The 17,646-nt window shown below is 43.3% G+C and overlaps 1 protein-coding gene across 1 annotated transcript in view; it reads right to left on the reverse strand.

The window, feature by feature from the left end:
• Window positions 1–75: 75 nt before the first annotated feature.
• SLC25A43 (solute carrier family 25 member 43) overlaps window positions 76–17,646 on the reverse strand; it is a 17,596-nt gene continuing 25 nt past the window's right edge. Inside the window, exons 1-5 of the mRNA XM_039717257.1 lie at window positions 17,310–17,646; window positions 14,576–14,817; window positions 13,444–13,616; window positions 3,253–3,387; window positions 76–2,222 (exon numbers count right to left, since the gene is read on the reverse strand). The exon at window positions 17,310–17,646 is cut by the window's right edge and continues 25 nt beyond it. Coding sequence (XP_039573191.1) covers window positions 2,019–2,222; window positions 3,253–3,387; window positions 13,444–13,616; window positions 14,576–14,817; window positions 17,310–17,581 — 1,026 coding nt within the window. The 5' untranslated portion in view covers window positions 17,582–17,646 and the 3' untranslated portion in view covers window positions 76–2,018. The remainder of the gene's footprint in view (window positions 2,223–3,252; window positions 3,388–13,443; window positions 13,617–14,575; window positions 14,818–17,309) is intronic.

Genomic DNA, 17,646 nt, shown 5'->3' on the forward strand with positions numbered 1-17,646 from the left:
TAGCACATCAGAAACAAGTTAAGAGAGCATTTTGACTCACTTGACTCTTACAAGGTTTGAACAGTTGATCAGACATTCATAGGTACCCATTCAATATTTAAAATCTATTTAGAAATACAGTATTAGTAAAAAACATACAGGTATGCTTGGACAAGGCAAGAAATCCTTTCCTCCCCAACATGCTTACAATTCACATCTCCACATCCATACATGCCCAGTAAGTCTCAGTATTATTACCTGTACTGTGCCCATGGGAAAACAGAGGCACAGAGAAAGAAACATGATCACTAGGCAGGTTGGTTAGAGTCAAAAGCACTTACAGCCTCAGTGTGATGCCTGAGCACCAGATCTGCTCTCTACCATCTTTAATTTTTTGCTTTCTATGCCTGCATTTCTTTGCTGAGAAAAAAAGTCAGTATGAAGCACCACTGCAGCAGAACAGAGCAAGTCCATTAAGAGAAATACTGCAAGACTTCAGCTGTAAGATACATCAACAATTAGTTCTAGGTGCAAGGCAGTTATCCCAAATCTTTCTGCAAGTTTCTCTCCTCAGTTACAGACTGTTCCTGCATGGATTTGCCAATGCCTCATCCTGCTGTGACATGTTCTAACCAAGCAGTTTCTGAGATTTACTTATTTTCACCCATCAGGGGTTATAAACAGCGCAAGAACACAGCTGAGGAGCTGTGTAGAGCAGCAAATGCTGTGCCAAGCCCAGGCTGCTGCAGCTCAGGCTGGAGCCAGTGCACACACCTCTGTGAGCTGCTGTGACTCCCACGCTGCCAGGGGCACTGCCAGCTTCCCACATGGACATGGCCTTTGGGTTTTCTATCAGAAGGCACTGGGGTGGGGCTGTTCCATAGCTGAACTTCTGCAAAGGAACTGGAGCAACACCACAGTTCCTCAGGTGTAACACGAGATGATTTTTGTTGTCCAAAAGCTGCCAAGAGGCCCATCTGTGGCAGTGGCAGTAACCTGGTGCTCTTGCAGAGGGTCCTTCCTACAGGACCTGTCTGCAGCCCCTGGAGCACACAGATACAGAGGGTCAGTCACAGGTGGGGTGCATGGTGCTATTCTCTCTGCAAGTTCAGAGCAGCATAGTAGCCTTAGGTCTGTGCACTGGAACTAAAAAGTGGTCTAATAAAAAAATAGAGCTTTAAAAGTACCTAAACAACATGACAGACTTTGTGGCTCTGAAATATCTAACACATTTAAGAACTGCATTTTCCAGGAAACATTTCAGTTAGAGTACTTCAGGAAAATTGTTTTTCAGAGTGTGAAGTAACTCACATACATGCAGTAACAATGCACGAGAAAGGGAGGAATATTTTTGAGTATGCACTTAAGTTTGCAAGATTGTCATTCCAGTGTATTACAGTCCATTTTGCACATTACAGTTCTGTCTTATTAAAAGCACAGTTGCAGCAGCATACATTCATCTTTGTGCTGGAGATTCAGACAAAAATATTATTCTCAAGTACATCTCAAAAACTAAGCAGTGGATTTGGGAGTGTGACTGAACTAAGACTAATTCTGACTCTGTAGAATGCTACATCCACACAGTATCACTAAAAACCTGGAGATTTCAGTAGAAATTCTTGCATGTTGCATGTATTTTATTCTGTCTTATTATTTCTGGCTGACTTGGTATCTCAGATTGCTTTAAGAAAAACCATTTTCTTAATGCTTTTGGAGACAATCTATACTCTCATCTCTATTCTCTTGCCTTTCTGCACCTGGTTTAATCTCATATGGCTATTCAGTTTTAAAAAGCACCTAAAATAATGCCATTTCAAGTTCAGTAGTATAGAGTTTTCAAACTAGTTGCATCTTTCCTCCTCAGTATGTGCTTGCCAGACATATACTTAATACCCACTCAGCAAATACAATACAGATTTATTCTTTCCTGTCACAGGTGTCTCACTACAAGAACCACGCAGTCCACTGAAATGTCAGTACCTGTAGCTCAGCATGTCTTTCTTGCAAAGGTATTTGTGTATCTGCAGTGGACACTGATGTCAGTTTTCAAGTGCTGATTTCCTGGGCTCAAGGCTTTCCCTTCGGAGGAGCTTTAATTCTCTCAGTTCTTGTGGGTGTAAGCTCTGGTCAACCCCAGGTGTTAGCTTGTAATTTAAAGGAGATTCAATATAACCATTTCTGTAGAGACAAACCCGCTTGCAGAATTCAAAGGTGCTAAACATAACACCGAAGTATGGCACAATCTGATAAAAAAGCAATATAAGAAAAAAAAAAATTAAACTCACTAGCAGCATCCATAGCTTAGATGTTTTAAAAAGAGGGAACTTCTAGGACTTCAGATCTGATCTAATAATAGACCTTGTCCTCATTTATATGAAATCAGAGTCTCATCTCAAGCTATGCTGGCAGCTGCAGTGTGCCAAAAGTAGGAGTTTATTGTTGTTACATAACTAATTATAGCAATATTGTGAGGAAGAAAATCTGTGCTACCCAATAGATTACCAGAACTTGTCAAATACCCAAGCACATCCTAAGCAATCCCAGCAAATCCTGGCAGGAAATGTGGAATTTATTCTACATACACTGGAGTGACTCCACAATTTTCTTCTTTGGCCCCACGCAGAACCAGCAGCTCCAGGGCCCCTGGCTTTGTATCAGCCACGGTAAGGCAGTCACAATCAATCCTACTGTCACTCAATTAGCACTCATTAGCTGACCTGTAGTACTCTATGTAGGTAATCCTCATCACAGCACTATAAAACGTATTTATGTAAATTAAATTACCTTCTGTTTAACCTACCATGCTTTATTTCATGCTTTCAACTCAGCAAAGGCTGCAGTAACTGATCCACATGCATTAAATAGCTGGCTGAAAGCACTGCTTTGGACTTCTGGGCAAGTGGCTTATACAAGCAGGCTTTTTTTACAGCTCACTGCAACATGTCAAATGACTGAAGCTCAGCTCAGAAGGAGAACTTGTTTAGCTGTCCTAAGTGGATTGCTTGCAATCCCCCATCCACTCCACACCTTGTGTGTTAGGAGATGTTGCAATGAACTTTCAAGTGGTGACATCTAGAAGCCAAGCTTGGATTTGGGGAAATGCAACCAAACCAAGTTCCAAGGCTGGTTTATAACGTGTCTGTCTTGTCACTGATTCTGTCATCTAGGAGCTACTAAGTACAAAGGTATGTCATAAGCTTTCTATCCCAGCTGCCCAAAACTGGCTTGACTCCTTCAGGACAGTATTGGACTGGGGTGAAAGCAAAACCTCACCTTGAGCAGACTGGGTGTGAGGCCACTCCACAGTCCAAGCACACCTTTGTTCTTCACAGTTTGCCGGAAGCAGTCAGCCATGCCAGTAAAATGGACATCAACTCCTCCATAGTGGGGAAGCCAAGGACTCTGGGCCTGTCAAGAGACACCCACAGGGATTCAGAACAAGCAGAGAAAAACAAAGTAATTAATTATTTTCTCCATCCTTGTATATAAGGAACAGTCAACACCAGGTTTCAACAGACAGATCTGGATTCCTCCCAGAATGATCTAATTTGCATTAAAATAGAAATTAAAAAGGGAAAGAACTCACTCTTTGATAGGTATGAAAGTGAACAGCAATTTCACACAGTGCCCCCTTTTGTACCATGTCACTACTAGAAATAAATCCCACCCTTTTGAGGACAAACCATCTGAACCAGAGCTACTTATCCCATGAGCCCCATGCCAGCTGCTCAGGTCCAGGCAGAGATATTTCACACTCCTGGCAGTGGAACACAATGAGAGGGAAGGTTGGAGCCACACTGCCTTCCTGTAGCTCTGCTCAAACCACCTGGCTTGTCTCTGGCTGCTGAGGCTGTGTCTCACTGCTGTGACCAACATGAGCTGTACCACAGGCTGAGGAGCAGCAGCCCAGCAGAAATGGAAGGATGGAGATTTCAGCCAGGCTGTTTGGTTCCACCAAGGGCTGCAGGTGAGCAGTTGGTGCCCATGCTCCCACATCAATGTGTTCACATGATAAGGACCAGCTGAAGTTAGCTGGGGAGAATCCTGCTGGCTGGCAGCTGAACTTCCAACTGCAGTGCAGTGTCTGTTCACATGGAGGAAGTGTAGTTGGTCATTTTTAACAGCTAAATCCTTTCTTCATTAATCTCCTACTGCGTTAGCACAGACAGGATAACCTGACCTTCAATAATCCCATCCTCATCCATCTGTGCACATGCAGCCATGGATTTATTTTGCATTGACAAATCAGGGTTTCACTCAAACACATGGCAGGTGACACTTTGGTGTCAGGGGCCCAGGACACAGATTGATGCCTTGCAAACTGATCATCCTAAGGTAGAAGTTGGATAAAAATGGGGCTTGTACAGTAAATTGATGGATGAATATGTGTATCATGATCCACACATTGATCTGAAGCACCACACTGTGCAGTGATTTTTCACTCCTTCTCTAGACTAGCCTGTAGCTTCTCAGAGCTGCTAAGCCTATGACAAGCCTCATCAACTGACAAGTGGTGATGAGTTTTTCTAGGTGCCTTAGCTATAGCATTTCAAGTACTTGGCAACTGAGATGCTGCAAAGGCAAACAGATCAAAACTCACACTCTACGTATATAAGAGAAATTGCTAATCAAATTGTTATGGGCAAGTCTACTGTTAAAATTTAAAGGCTGAAAAAAAATCCCTGATAATCCCCCACACTAAGGGCATGTCTTCTTTCTAAAAAAAACCCACAGATCATAATTTTTTTCTCATTTTTTTTCTGCCTGATTGAAATGAATGTGAAATACCTCTTATGGCAGGTAACAGGTAAAAAACTTCTGCACAGACTTTCATGTCTGTACTGTAGAAGATGCTGAGTGCTCAAACTGAGACATCAGAAACCAGTTCCATAAGAATGGTGATCTTAGCACCAGCAATGCTTAGAAGAAAACTAAAATGATTAAAGTATCCCTAAAAATGCAACAGCAGTCAGAGGAGAACTGGATTCAAAGCCCTGTTTTTCTTTCTCAACTGCCAGACAGGTTCCACAAGGTTGTTTTTTGTTTTTGTTTTTGGTGTTTTTTTTGTTGTTGTTTTTTTAGTTTTTTTTTGTAAATGAAGTTATAAGCAGCCAAACAGTAAAGAAAGACAGGTTTCTGAAATGTTTCAAGAACACAAGAATGCTATTAACATGTGATTCCCTTCCTTTTTCAGTCCCTTTGTGGTAGGCAGGGCATGGCCTGCCAGAATTTAACTGCAGGAGTTTGACTTAATCCCCTTCATTACTGTTCACACCGCAAAGGCACAGACCAAAGGTTCGATTACAGTACTCTTGCCTGCAACACCAAAAGAGGTGCCAAGCACAGTGCAGGTTTCAGTAACACAGTAGACACCTCCAGAAGGCAGTTTAAAAGGAACAGGTAAGTCAAGCCCCTAGATTTCCAATCTGCCCACAGACACTGACCTTTTAAGAGATTTACTGAAATTATTTATAGTACCATTTCCCATAGACAGAGCTTTTCTAAGATTTCAGTCTGTGAAGTAAAGTATGTGTTGCCAGCCTTTCTGCTGAACAGGAGCTGTATGCTTCTAGGACCCTACACACAGTAATTAAATAACAATCGTCCACAGAATCTCAGAATCACCTACTGCAAGAGGAAAACTAAAAACTGTATCAGTGTTGTAGTTAAAATTTCAGTATTTTGGAACATAGCTAAATGAAGTTAAAATGCGTTAATTAAAGGAATAATCCTGCAAATGTGTTTCATTTGGCAACTGTTTTTCATGAAAAAGAGTAGCTGTGGGTTTTGGTGTTCTTCATCTAAGCATGTTCACCACAGCTCAACCCTCACAACCACCCTATGGGTTAAAATGCATTAATAAAAGCATAATCCTGCAAATGTGTTTCATTTGGCACTGTTGTTCATGAAAAAGAGTAGCTGTGGGTTTTGGTGTTCTTCATCTAAGCATGTTCACCACAGCTCAACCCTCACAACCACCCTATGGCACCAGAGCCAGAAAATGGAAGGAACAAAACAGACCAAAACAGACCAAACTGGTTTTTCTACCTCCTTTGCAGAAACCTACCATGACATACAAATCAAACAGCTAATCTCATCCCCAAAAGGTGAGGTTTATGACAGAGAATTTCATGCACCTCAAAGCAGCTGGAATTCCTTGCTTTTGACACCCCTGGACACCATGGGCTGCTGCATGGAGACCTGTTTCTTCTGAAGACTTCCTTCCTCCCAGCTGCAGCTGTCTCAGACTGCAGGAGGCTGGGATCCAGCTGCCTGTGCTGGTAACAGAGCCAAGGTGGTACTCATAGTAGCAGGGCTAAGTTGCTTGTCTTTTTACCTCTGATGGGCTGTGGGCTCTCTAAATGATTAAAGCACATCAAATGCAGAATTGTCTCCACCCGCTCTCTCACAAACACAATATTTTTACATTCAGAGCCCACCAAGTTGATTATGCCACTGTAACACATCCACAGAAGTATTCACTGTTCTGCTGCAGCACTCTAAACCCAAGAGAGACATGTACAAAAACATGCCCAACTACCTGCACACAATATTCTTTTAAAAGAAACAAAACATTTAAAAAAGGGTGCAGTGTCATGACTGCAGGTTAATTGTTACAGGTAATTGTTACCTGAAGACTCTTTCTTCAGACACTGTCTCTCCCATTGTCTGCATTAAGAGGTGACTGCCCCAATAACATAATCCCATTTTGGGAACCAATCTCACAGACCTTTTCAATTATCTCCCTCAGCCCCTCTCCTGTGCAGACAGAAACTTTTCACTTGCTTTTTGGGACATTTTGGTTTGCAATTATTTGTATTCACATGTATCAGAGACTATGAATTCATGTATTTAATCCATGTACTTCCCCCCATTTTCCCTGCTCATAAAGTTTGTTGACACAAATATTTACTATTTATTTTTTGAGTAGGCATTAATCTTGGCACAGAGTATGGAAGATAACTAACAATGAATAGCTGTCATCAGTGGTATGCTACCCTGATGGTGGATAGAGGAAAACTGCTTGTTATTTACATATTTTCAACAGATTCTGCTGTCCTACATTTCTGATCGCTTAAAAAAAAAAAAAGTACAGGAAGACAATTTACACACAGCTCAAGAGTTCACACTCTTAATCTGAGCTAAAAAAAGAAATCTTTGCAGTCTGGGTTAATAAGGGCACAGGCAACAGGCAAGTGCAGCTGTAGTTCAAAGGAAACTGAAGGTCAAGGATTGCAGTTTTCATTCAAGTTAATACCACTCCAGTCAACAGAAATTTCACTCAAGTGAAGACTGGATGCTTGAAAGAGTGTTACATTCCACTACAATGAAAAAAAATTAAAGCGTAAATACATGTTAATGTGTTGGGAAAAAAGGCATCCTCTTGGGCTTAATCAATTCCTCCTCCTAAAGGTCAGCCTTACTCAGCAGTCATTCCCTGTCAGTGGTTTGGTAATGCTGGCTGACCCCTGGTTAAAGTCCACCCAGAGGTATTCAGGCACAGAGGAAGGTAGACCATGGCAAGCTAGCAGGGTATCAGTTCAGAGCAGCACAGCACAGCTGACCTGCAGTGTTCTGCACTCCAGGAACACCTTGTCCCTTCCTCTGTAACCTGAACTGGGAACAAATCATGTCTTTCTGGGAAGAATGGCACCAAGTGAGCAAACAGCTTCATGCTTGGTCAAAAGCTTGACTCTTTGCTTTAGATATCTATCACCAGGCCTGTGTACCCTGAGGCTTCACAGTTTGTTGCAGAATTCCTCCTTTGCTGCTGAGCCTAAGCTTCCTCTGCTTTAACACCTGCTGTGTGAAAAAGTATTTATACAGAATATAGAAGTCTTTTTCCTCAAGGCAGTGCAAACCCCTTGCATGAGCAGCTCTGACCAAATGCCTCATGATGGTTCAGCTCAAGCCCTTCAAAGGGGTGCATCATTTTCATGCACAGTAACACTGATTTATTTAATGGTGCAAACCCCTAGGCAGACTGGCTTGGTCCCACACTTCACACAGTGGATGGCAATGCCAGCTCCTGCATCTCCTGCTGCTTATCTAGGAACTGAGAATTTTGAATTTTTAACAGGACTGGGGCTTTTCACAGGTCATACTTTCATTTGCCTTATGTGGATAAAATTAAGGATTTACACAAAATCAAAATAAATCACCTATAAGAGAATCACAGAATGAACTAGGTTGGAAGAGACCTTTTGGGATCATCCAGCCCAACCTATGATCTAACACCTCCTCATCAACTAAACCATGGCACCAAGTGCCACATCCAGTTTTTTTTTAAATATGTCCAGGGACGGTGACTCCACCACCTCCCTGGGCAGATGATTCCATTGCCCAGTCACTCTTTCAGTGAAGAATTTTTTTCTGACATCTAACCTAAATTTCCCATGGCGTGGGGAAAGTTTAACTCAGTCATAAGACTGTGTCCTCTCGTTCTGTCATTTGTTGCCTGCAAAAGAGACCAACCCCCACCTGACTACAGCCACCTTTCAGGGAGCTGCAGAGTGATCAGGTCACCTCTGAGTCTCCTTTTTCCCAGGCTTAACAACCCCAGCTCCCTCAGCTGTTCCTCACAGGGCTTGTGTTCCAAGCCCCTCACCAGCCTCATTGCCCACCTCAGCATGTGTTAGGGGATCTCAGAGTCCTCCCCAAACGGAGGGCCCAGAACTGGACACAGCACTCGAGGTGTGGCCTCACCAGTGCTGAGTACAGGGGCAGGATGACCTCCTGCTCCTGCTGGCCACACTGTTCCTGATCCTGGCCAGGATGCCATTAGCCTTCTTGGCCACCTGGGCACACTGCTGGCTCATGTCCAGTTGACCAGGCCCCCCAGGTCCCTTTGTGCCTGGGCACTGTGCAGCCACTGTCCCCTGAGCACCTGTAGCACTGCAGGGGGTTGTTGTGGCCAACAAGAGAGCCTTGATCAAGTTTTAGCTCCTGTTAATGGAGTGTCTTCCATAATTAGTCACCTCACATGTCACAGATACATCACTCTAAGCACAGACAAATGGATACAAGCCTGTCCTGCATAACTGATGCAGAAGTACCCACGTTGGGGGCAGCAGTAATAGCTGTACCTCCAGAGCCATTACTGCATTCAGGTTATGTCTGCAACAGCTGTGTGTGAGCAGCAGCAAACCCAGCCTGTGCCAGGTCCTCTCTGCTGGGTGAGCTTGTGGAGTTTAAAAAGGTGAGCTGAGTTAACCCATCTGATCTGTCCCAAAGCAGATTAAAGTGCTCTCACTCACACCACACCGATGACAAAGCTGAGGCACTGTAAGAGGCTGGCACACATGATCAGATGGCACTACCATATCTCAGTTTGGGGGCATGGTGGCCATTTTAGTGGCTGGGGAGATCATTTGGAGAGAATTGCATTCTGGCATCCCTCAGACTTCCTGCAATCCAAACAGGTGCAACGTGTTCTGCTTTTCTTCAGCACACCACTGTGCTGCAGTGCAAAGCTAACCTACCTGAAGGTATTGCATAATTATCACACCACAGCTTCTTGGATGGACAGGTTCAGAGTCAAGGCAGACCTCACAGCTAAAACAGCCCAGTGCTGCTTCCAATTCTTGATCTACAATTTCTTCCTCTTATCCAGTTTTCCTACTAACACTGTTCAGTGTTCCACTTAACAGACAGTCAGTCCTCAAGCTTTTCTCCTGTGGAAGTCTGGGGATCTAAGATACATGCTTCCAAGATTTGTTCAGATTCATAAAAGCTGATCTAGGCTGTTACAGAAGGCAAAGCCTATATTATGCTCCATAGCTTTTTTCAGGCATTGTGTCAACCATTTGCCAGACCAAATACTTCCCTAAGCATCAGAGCAGCATTCTGCAACAACTTCAGAAAGTGGTATAAAATATCTTTGTAATAACATCAATGAACCAATAAAAATTGCACATAGCTCAAAGTATTCAGATATAGCAAAAAAGGAAAGAAGGGATTTTACTTAGACCCAGACTCATTCAAAGTAATATTTCCCTGCTAAAGGCAGAAAAAAAAAACTGAAAAAGAAAAAAGTGTTCTTGTATGCAAGTCTTGTATGCAAGGTAAAAAGGGCAGTACTTGAACATGGCTTAGAAACTGGATTTAACAAAGAACACTATATTGTGAGGTAAGGAGTGAAAGCCAAGAATAATAGTCAGAATGATATAAAGATCAGTAAGATTTTGTTCAGAAAGTGAAACATCATAAAAGTAAGTCAGGAAAACACTTACTATAGAACATAACCCTCTCTTTCATTAATCCCCTTCTACAGATGCACAACAAAAGCCATATTTCCATGCTGAAACATGCATACAGTACCTCTGAATTCTCTAACATGCCAATCAGGAGCAAAGTGAAAAAGGGAAGACAAAGGAATAAGATTAGGATAAGCACAATATAGAGGACTCAAATATTCAGTAGGACTCACTCATATTAATTAACATTTATTTTAAGAAAAACATTCAAGTATATATAGCAAACACAGCATCTTTAAAAAAAAAACAAAACCAAAAAACTTGATAAAGCTAATTCTAACAGCAAAGGTGGAAGAAGCCATGGTTACAGAACAAATCTGACATCATAAAGCATCACCAAAACACAATTCTTCCTCAGAAGAGCTGAGGAAGTAGGAGCTGACAGTCAGCTCCTACTCCCACAGCTGTCAGTGACAGAGGCAGCCAACGTCAGAAGTGTAGGATTCAGATATGTAAAGTAAGAAAGGAGGAAGCAAAATTATTACAATGGAGATCAAAAATAGCACCTTATCCTTATGAATTCTCCCATGGCAGAATTCATTTCCTAGTCTATGCAAACAATTCAAGCACTGTCCAGATGAGATGAATGGAGCTAACTCTTCTAAGACTGCCTAGCACATCAGGTAAAGATCTTAATGGGATGTCTTGGTCTCACGCTTGTACTCTACCCCAGAATCAATGGAGACAACCTTCTGTCCTAGTTTCTCAGTTTTTGAAGTTCCTGAGATTGTCTTACAACTCCCTGGCTCCCTATCACCAGCAGCTTCACTGGAAAAATCTTATTTAAGCAATATAATCCCTCTATCTGTCAGACTGGTGGGACAAAAGGGAGGGAAAAGGAATCTGATACTGACTTCCACAGTGTGCTGGGTTCTTCTTCATACCCCACAAACCCAGCATTCACTGCTTCAAAAAAAGCCCAGCACTTCTCCATGTGCACTGCAGAGCACACACAGGGCTCAGAGGTAGCTGAAGGCTTTGCTAGCCCCCTCTTCCTATCAGCCAGAAAGCTGAATCACTAAACAGAGGCTGCTCAGAATAAGATGTGTGAGAAAAAAACTAATCAGAAGTATCCACTACCCCATTTTCTACAGAACTCTGAAATGTCTAGAAGTTCTTTTCCTTTTCTTTATTCTCTCCTTTCTAAGTCCATCCCTTTTCATGATACTTTTCCTGTACTAGGTGCTGTACTAGGCATTTCTCTCTTCTGTCCAGCACCCTACAAACTGCACAGACCAGCAAGCACAAAGCAGAGCTGATCTCTGCAAAGCTGGGCCATACCCTGGTGTTAACTGGAAAACCCAAACTTCTTGGATAACCTTGCAGGAATTCAAGTGCTTTGCTGGTTTCAACGTGGGTTGCAATTTTCAACAGGTCTATTTTCCGGACAACTGAATTAAGCAATTTCCAGCACCCACCAAATTACAGGATTTCACACCTAGGGAGCTTGCTCTTTTGAAATATCTTTGTCTTCTCCCATGCCTTCAGAATAATCACTGAACAGGAGGTGTTTCTCTAAGCTCAGAGATTCACTATTCAGTGTTGCAATGCACTTATGAGGAAGGAACCCTCTCTGTTGATGAGCCTTTTGTTTTCATGCAAAGTATTTTTAGCCTCTCCAAGTCCTACATATTTAGGCAATAAATCCAGTTCCTGTATTGCCTGAAGTGCTGACCAGATAATTAAGCCTCCCCTCGGTGGAAGAGCACGGCCTAGTGGCAGGAAAATAAAACATGGGCCTGTCCCACTTCTTCACATGCCTGTCACGACACAGCCTGACACAACACGTCACACCAGTTACAGCCAGAACTACTTCTGAACTGATCACAAAAGCTCAGTGTTCAAGCAACTGCTGCATTGACAGAAAATATTAAAAGGGAAACAGCACAGTAAATGCCTTTATTTTCTTTTATTCTTCAGGGCAACAGTATTGCTGTGAGCCTAAGGATATAAAGTAAAAGAAGGCTTGTAAGGAGTATTTGCTTTTCTTAGATCCACTGGTACAGCTGGAAAAAACAATCACGTTTTCATGCTCAGAATTTTTCTGAAATATTTTATGAAACACCTGATGAAAGTGCTCAGTTTAAACCTTGACTTCTGGACACATCAGCTACGTTACCTGGTCTGATAAATGCCCCTTACTCCTCCTGCTGAGGTTCTCTGCTACAAGATGGAGAGAGGGCAGTGGAGGCTCCTGTGACACAGCACCTGCACCCTGAAAAGGGGAACTGGGGAGCAGGAGAGGGAAATGCACAGTTTCACTGCCCTTTTGCTACCTTGTGACTTGCCAACCAGGCTACCACTTGATGAAGGGGGCAAGGACCTATATAAGGCTGCCACAATTAGTGACTGTTTTTCTAATAAGATCACAAAAGCTTCCCATAAATTTGCATTCCCAGGAACTAGGCTGAAAACCCAAACTCATATGCCCCTGCCAGAGAATGACCATATGATGAAAGCTATTCACTGTCTCTCTACTGATGAAGTTCTAATGAAAAGTCAACATCAACAAGTGAATTATCAGTGAGATGGAAGCTGTGGGATAGTGGTTGTTTTGTGGGGTTTGGGTCTTTTTTAGATCAGTATTGCTAAATTCCTGGAAAAAGGATCAGAAAGCTATAGTAACTCTCCTTTTGCTGATGCTCCAGGAAAACAGCAGCACCTGCAGCTGGAAAGTCACTTGTTAACCAGAGAAGTCAGAAATAAGAACAAGGATAATGATCCTTCAGACTTAATACTGAACAAGTTTGTTTTGTGGTGAGGTGTAAATGGAAGACACATAGGCCCTGAAAACCACATGGATCTCATTCATCCTGACTACCACCAAGGGAACTGAATTTCTTCAGCTGGCAAGCTTTCAGCCTGTATTCATTGAAGGTTTGCCAATTCTGAATTTTGAGAATTTGATGGAACTGCTATGAAAAAGGAAAGAAATAAAGCTACAGAGATGGAGTCTGAGAGCATACACATATCCCATGACAGCACTTGAACTCACATTAAAGGTATAACAGCCCATTTGTAGCAATGATTTCCAGAGTTTAAAAACAAAACAACAAACAAACAAAAACCCACTAACAAGCAAAAGACCCAACAAAACCAAAGTCTCTGTAGCCTACTGGTAAGGGAAATAAAGTGGCACCCATGATCACCTAGCTAGTCTTGTCCCAAGCTCTTGTACCAAGCACCTGTGACAAAGAATGTTCTGTACCTGCATCTTCCTCTTGACAGTCTCAAAGGGGAAAGAAAGTGTCTGTGCCACAGCAGCTGCTACACAGCCATTTACAAAGTTCTGAAGAGGAGTGAAACGAACTATGGGTTCTTGCCAGATTGTGTCCAGACTGATGTAAACAAAGAATGAGCCTGCAGAAAATGGAACAGCACCTAGAAAGCAAACCAGACAGGATTAAATCAACACACTGTACACTCAGAGACAAGAGCTGCCCGTCACATAACTAGAAAGATGGGAGGAGCTGCTGCCAATTCACACCTCACATTCCACAAACCCAATCCAGATTTTGAAGAACTTTATTCTTTAGTCCCTGGTTTACCACCAAACACCCATATTGTACCATCTAGATATGCTGACAGGGACACACATTTACCTATTAAAATGTGCACATTGTCAGAATTATTAACTGCTATAGTCTCATGACAGGTCAGGTGTTTCTCCAGGTTCTCTCTTGTGACAGAGAGGTAAACAGAGCTATGTCTTCAGTCAGGCTGATGAGGGATACTTCTGGCCTCTTTTGCTTGTTTCATGCTCTCATCAGTTTTATAGTGGGATTATACATTTATTATTATTGTTGTTATGCATTTTATAATGTCAAATTGCAAGAAAGTGGACTCAGGTAAATGGTATTTCTAAAGGCTATGCAGAGTAAATAGATAATTAAAATTTAATTTCAAGTAAAGAGAGAATATAATTAATCTTAATTTTTCACACTTACTATACACTACACTTCACACTGGTTTCACTGAACAGCTCAGGAGACACTCTCACACTTGACAGGAATTACAAGCATTCTGTGTATGTGTATAAATGTGTATGAAGAGTTTAATGGTGAAAATTTTGCATCCAAGCACAATTAGATCATCTATAAAAGAAGGAAGAGAGTATTTTGCTGAACATTTAACCATACATAAAACACTACACACTTGGTCCTAATTTGAAGTAATAAAGCTGCAGCAAAGGTTATCAGTATTGCAGTGCCTTGCAAATCTCCACATCCTCTACAAGAAAACATTCCTATTTGCTTTTGAAATCAAGTGAGCAAGTGAACACACTTCACAGCTGCAACAAAAGCCAGGCAGCGAGGTGCTTTCACCCAGAGCTGTTTTACCTAATATTGCTGGTGACACACCATGGTAGAGCGCACGGAGCCCCTCCTGATGGTAGATCTTGTAGAAAGCGTGAACAATTCCCTGGTAAGATGGTTCCAGGCGGTTCTGCACGATGAGCCGTGTTTTGATCACATCGCTGGGGTACGTCACGGTGGTGGCAACCATGCCAGCCAGGCTTCCTGCCATGATGGCTCTCCAGTGGGAAATATGGCCCAGCTCGTCCGTGAAAAGGGTGACAAGACTAAAGCAAACACAGAAAAGAAGTACTATTAATGACAACATGAAGAAAACACATAAATAATTAGGGCAGATGATTCTTGATGCAAATGTTCTTCTGTCCACAAGCCACTTCAGCAGCAGGAATTGAAATTTTAGCATGTGATTCATCCAAGATCTTATTATACATAACACCACACAAGCACCCATCTACAGGATGAAAATCTTTCTTTTGTATTTCCATATACAGGATGAAACTTGCCATGATTCAAAACACATCTGCAAGAAATTATCTGATCATCAGTTAAAGGCGTTGGTCCAACCTGTCAGTTAAGGTTATCACGTAAGAGGAAATAAGTAGACAATGACATCACAGGCCTTCTGAGAGCTACTGAACTTTGATCTGCTACTTATGTTGGGACAGGAAGGTTCCCAGGGACACGCCTCAAGAGAAGACTTCTGCCCAGGCACTATTATGCTCAAGAATTTAAGTGTCAATTTGAAAATTTGAAACTGAAGCACAGTTTAACAGCTACACACAAGTCATACATCTGTGGTGCACTGAAGGACTTTTCTATGACAGGAAACTCCTGCATCAGGGAGTAATGTCCTGGAGGGAGCAAGAAGCAAGTAAAAACACCAGAGTTTTAGCTGGAGATAAAGAAATGTATTATTCTATTTTGGTAGCATTAACTAAAACATCTAAAGAGCACATCTACATTTAACTTGCATGGTGTGGAACAAAATAATGTGCAAATATTTACAAGTCACTGCTCGCTCAATGTTTTTTCATTTGAATGTGCATTTTCTACTGCATGACAAATTCCTGCATCTACTTGTCTCAAGCCCTGGGAGTGCCCAGGGCAGAAAGCCCAGCCAAGCAGAAGCAAAAGGGCATAAACCATTTTTTCCTGTGTGTCTTATGCGGTTCCTAAACCACGCAGCCTAATTTTCCTGTGTGTGGACAAATGCATGGGGTGTCTCTAGGCACTACCTGATAACATTTAAAACTGCCATGGAAAGACAAGAATCTGTGCAGAGAAATTGCTGAGGGAGAGTGGAGTCACCATCCCCGGGGTGCTGACTGTGCTCAGTCCTGCTCCTCCTGGGACTGTTTACCTAAGCTGCCCTGTAACATTTCTCTTTCTGTGTTTCTTGCCTTTACATACACCATTCTCCCAGAAAGTAGAAAAGACTTTCCAAAACCCCCAAACAGTGAGTGTATCAAGGACTAAGCATAGGCACCTTGTATTTAATTTCCTGGTAGCCTACCCATAATTCAGAACACCCTGTACAAACCAGACACAAACTTTAGCCTTGCAAAAGGAATACACTGTTTCAAGCTGAACAAACAATTAAGTTATTTTGCTCAAAATCAACTGTTGTATGTTGGTGCTTTTTCTGTGAACTTTACATTTAAATTACTGTTTGTACCTTCCCACTCACATTATCTCACTCTTTGTTTGACCACTGTGTCTATTATGGCACAAAAAAAGCTGCTCAGTTTTAGGGTCACTTCATTTGTGGTCTCCTGAAGGGCGCAGGCAGTCATGGGCAGATGACGTGCTGGGACAGATGAGTGACAAACCCAGCAGGTTGGCAGCACCAGCAGGGCTGTGCTGCTGCCCGGAACAGAGCAGCTCAGCACCCAGCTGGTGGAAATGTCATGTGTTATCATGAACAGCTGACTGCAATAAAAAAAAAAAAGAAAAAAAAAAGAACGAAGCCCAGCCCCCAGAGCGGCAAAACATTCTGGTGTGTGCAAACAGCCTCCCTGCAAAGGCTGAGAGATACTGGCAGCAGAAGGGAATCCCAGGAAACAGCAGGGTTGGCAGAGCTCCATCAGCACTGCTCCCTGTTCATCCTGCTGCAGTCCTTCCAGCACTTACCTTAGTTTAATATCTGTGTATTGTCAAAAACAAGCTCTTAAAACAAACAATGTCATGTATCAACGTCACAACCGATCAAATTGGCTTAACAACTCCTGCATGATAGATCAAAAACAAGGTCTTAAACAATGTCACGTATCAACGTCACAACCGATCAAATTGGCTTAACAACTCCTGCATGACAGGGTAAAAATATCTGACTTGTGATTTTGTTATTTTCTTTGATACAGACAACATAAATACTTGAGAGTGTATAAATTAATTAGACAAACTGGTTGTAAAGAACAGATGTGACAGCCACACCTAAGGTTGCACTGTAACTTCATTTCTAAATGAACCAGAGCAAAAGAATTTTAACAGACTACCGACCCTTCATCATGTGAAGAATATCTGTGATTCGATATACAATTGCTGGCATATCACCAAGCCCTAACAATCGCTAGGCGTTGAACAAATTAGGTAAATAAAATTACAAGCAAGGCTCCGCGGTTTTGGGGAGAAGGGGCGCACACCCGGCACAGACAGAGATTAGACTGAGCCCGGCACTCTCCATCCGCTCCCCCCCGTTCCGAAGCCGGCGCGGAGCGCAGCCCCGGAGCCCCGAGCCCCGCGCGGGCCGGTCGCTTACCGGCGGGAGGCGGCGAGCTGCAGGGCGCTGTAGGGGCACAGGCGCAGGCAGGCCGTGAGGTTCCCCTTCCAGAGGGCCCGCACGCCCTCGGCGCGGCACAGGCTGCGCCCGGCGTGGCGCAGCCCCCGCCGGCAGTGCCAGGTGCCCACCTGCGCCAGCACCGTCAGCAGCTCCAGCGGCGCCGTCAGGCTGAGGCTCAGCGCGCCCGCCAGCCCCGCGCAGCCCAGGCGCTGCAGGGCGGTGACCCGGCCGTCCCGGCGCAGCGTGGCCATGGCCCCGCCGTCCCGCCGGAGCGGAGCGGAGCCGAGCGGAGCGCACGGAGCGGCCCGGCCCGGCC

The sequence above is a fragment of the Passer montanus genome, unplaced genomic scaffold, assembly GCF_014805655.1.
Source record: "Passer montanus isolate IOZ18808 unplaced genomic scaffold, ASM1480565v1 scaffold38, whole genome shotgun sequence".
In the NCBI taxonomy this organism is placed as follows: Eukaryota; Metazoa; Chordata; class Aves; order Passeriformes; family Passeridae; genus Passer; species Passer montanus.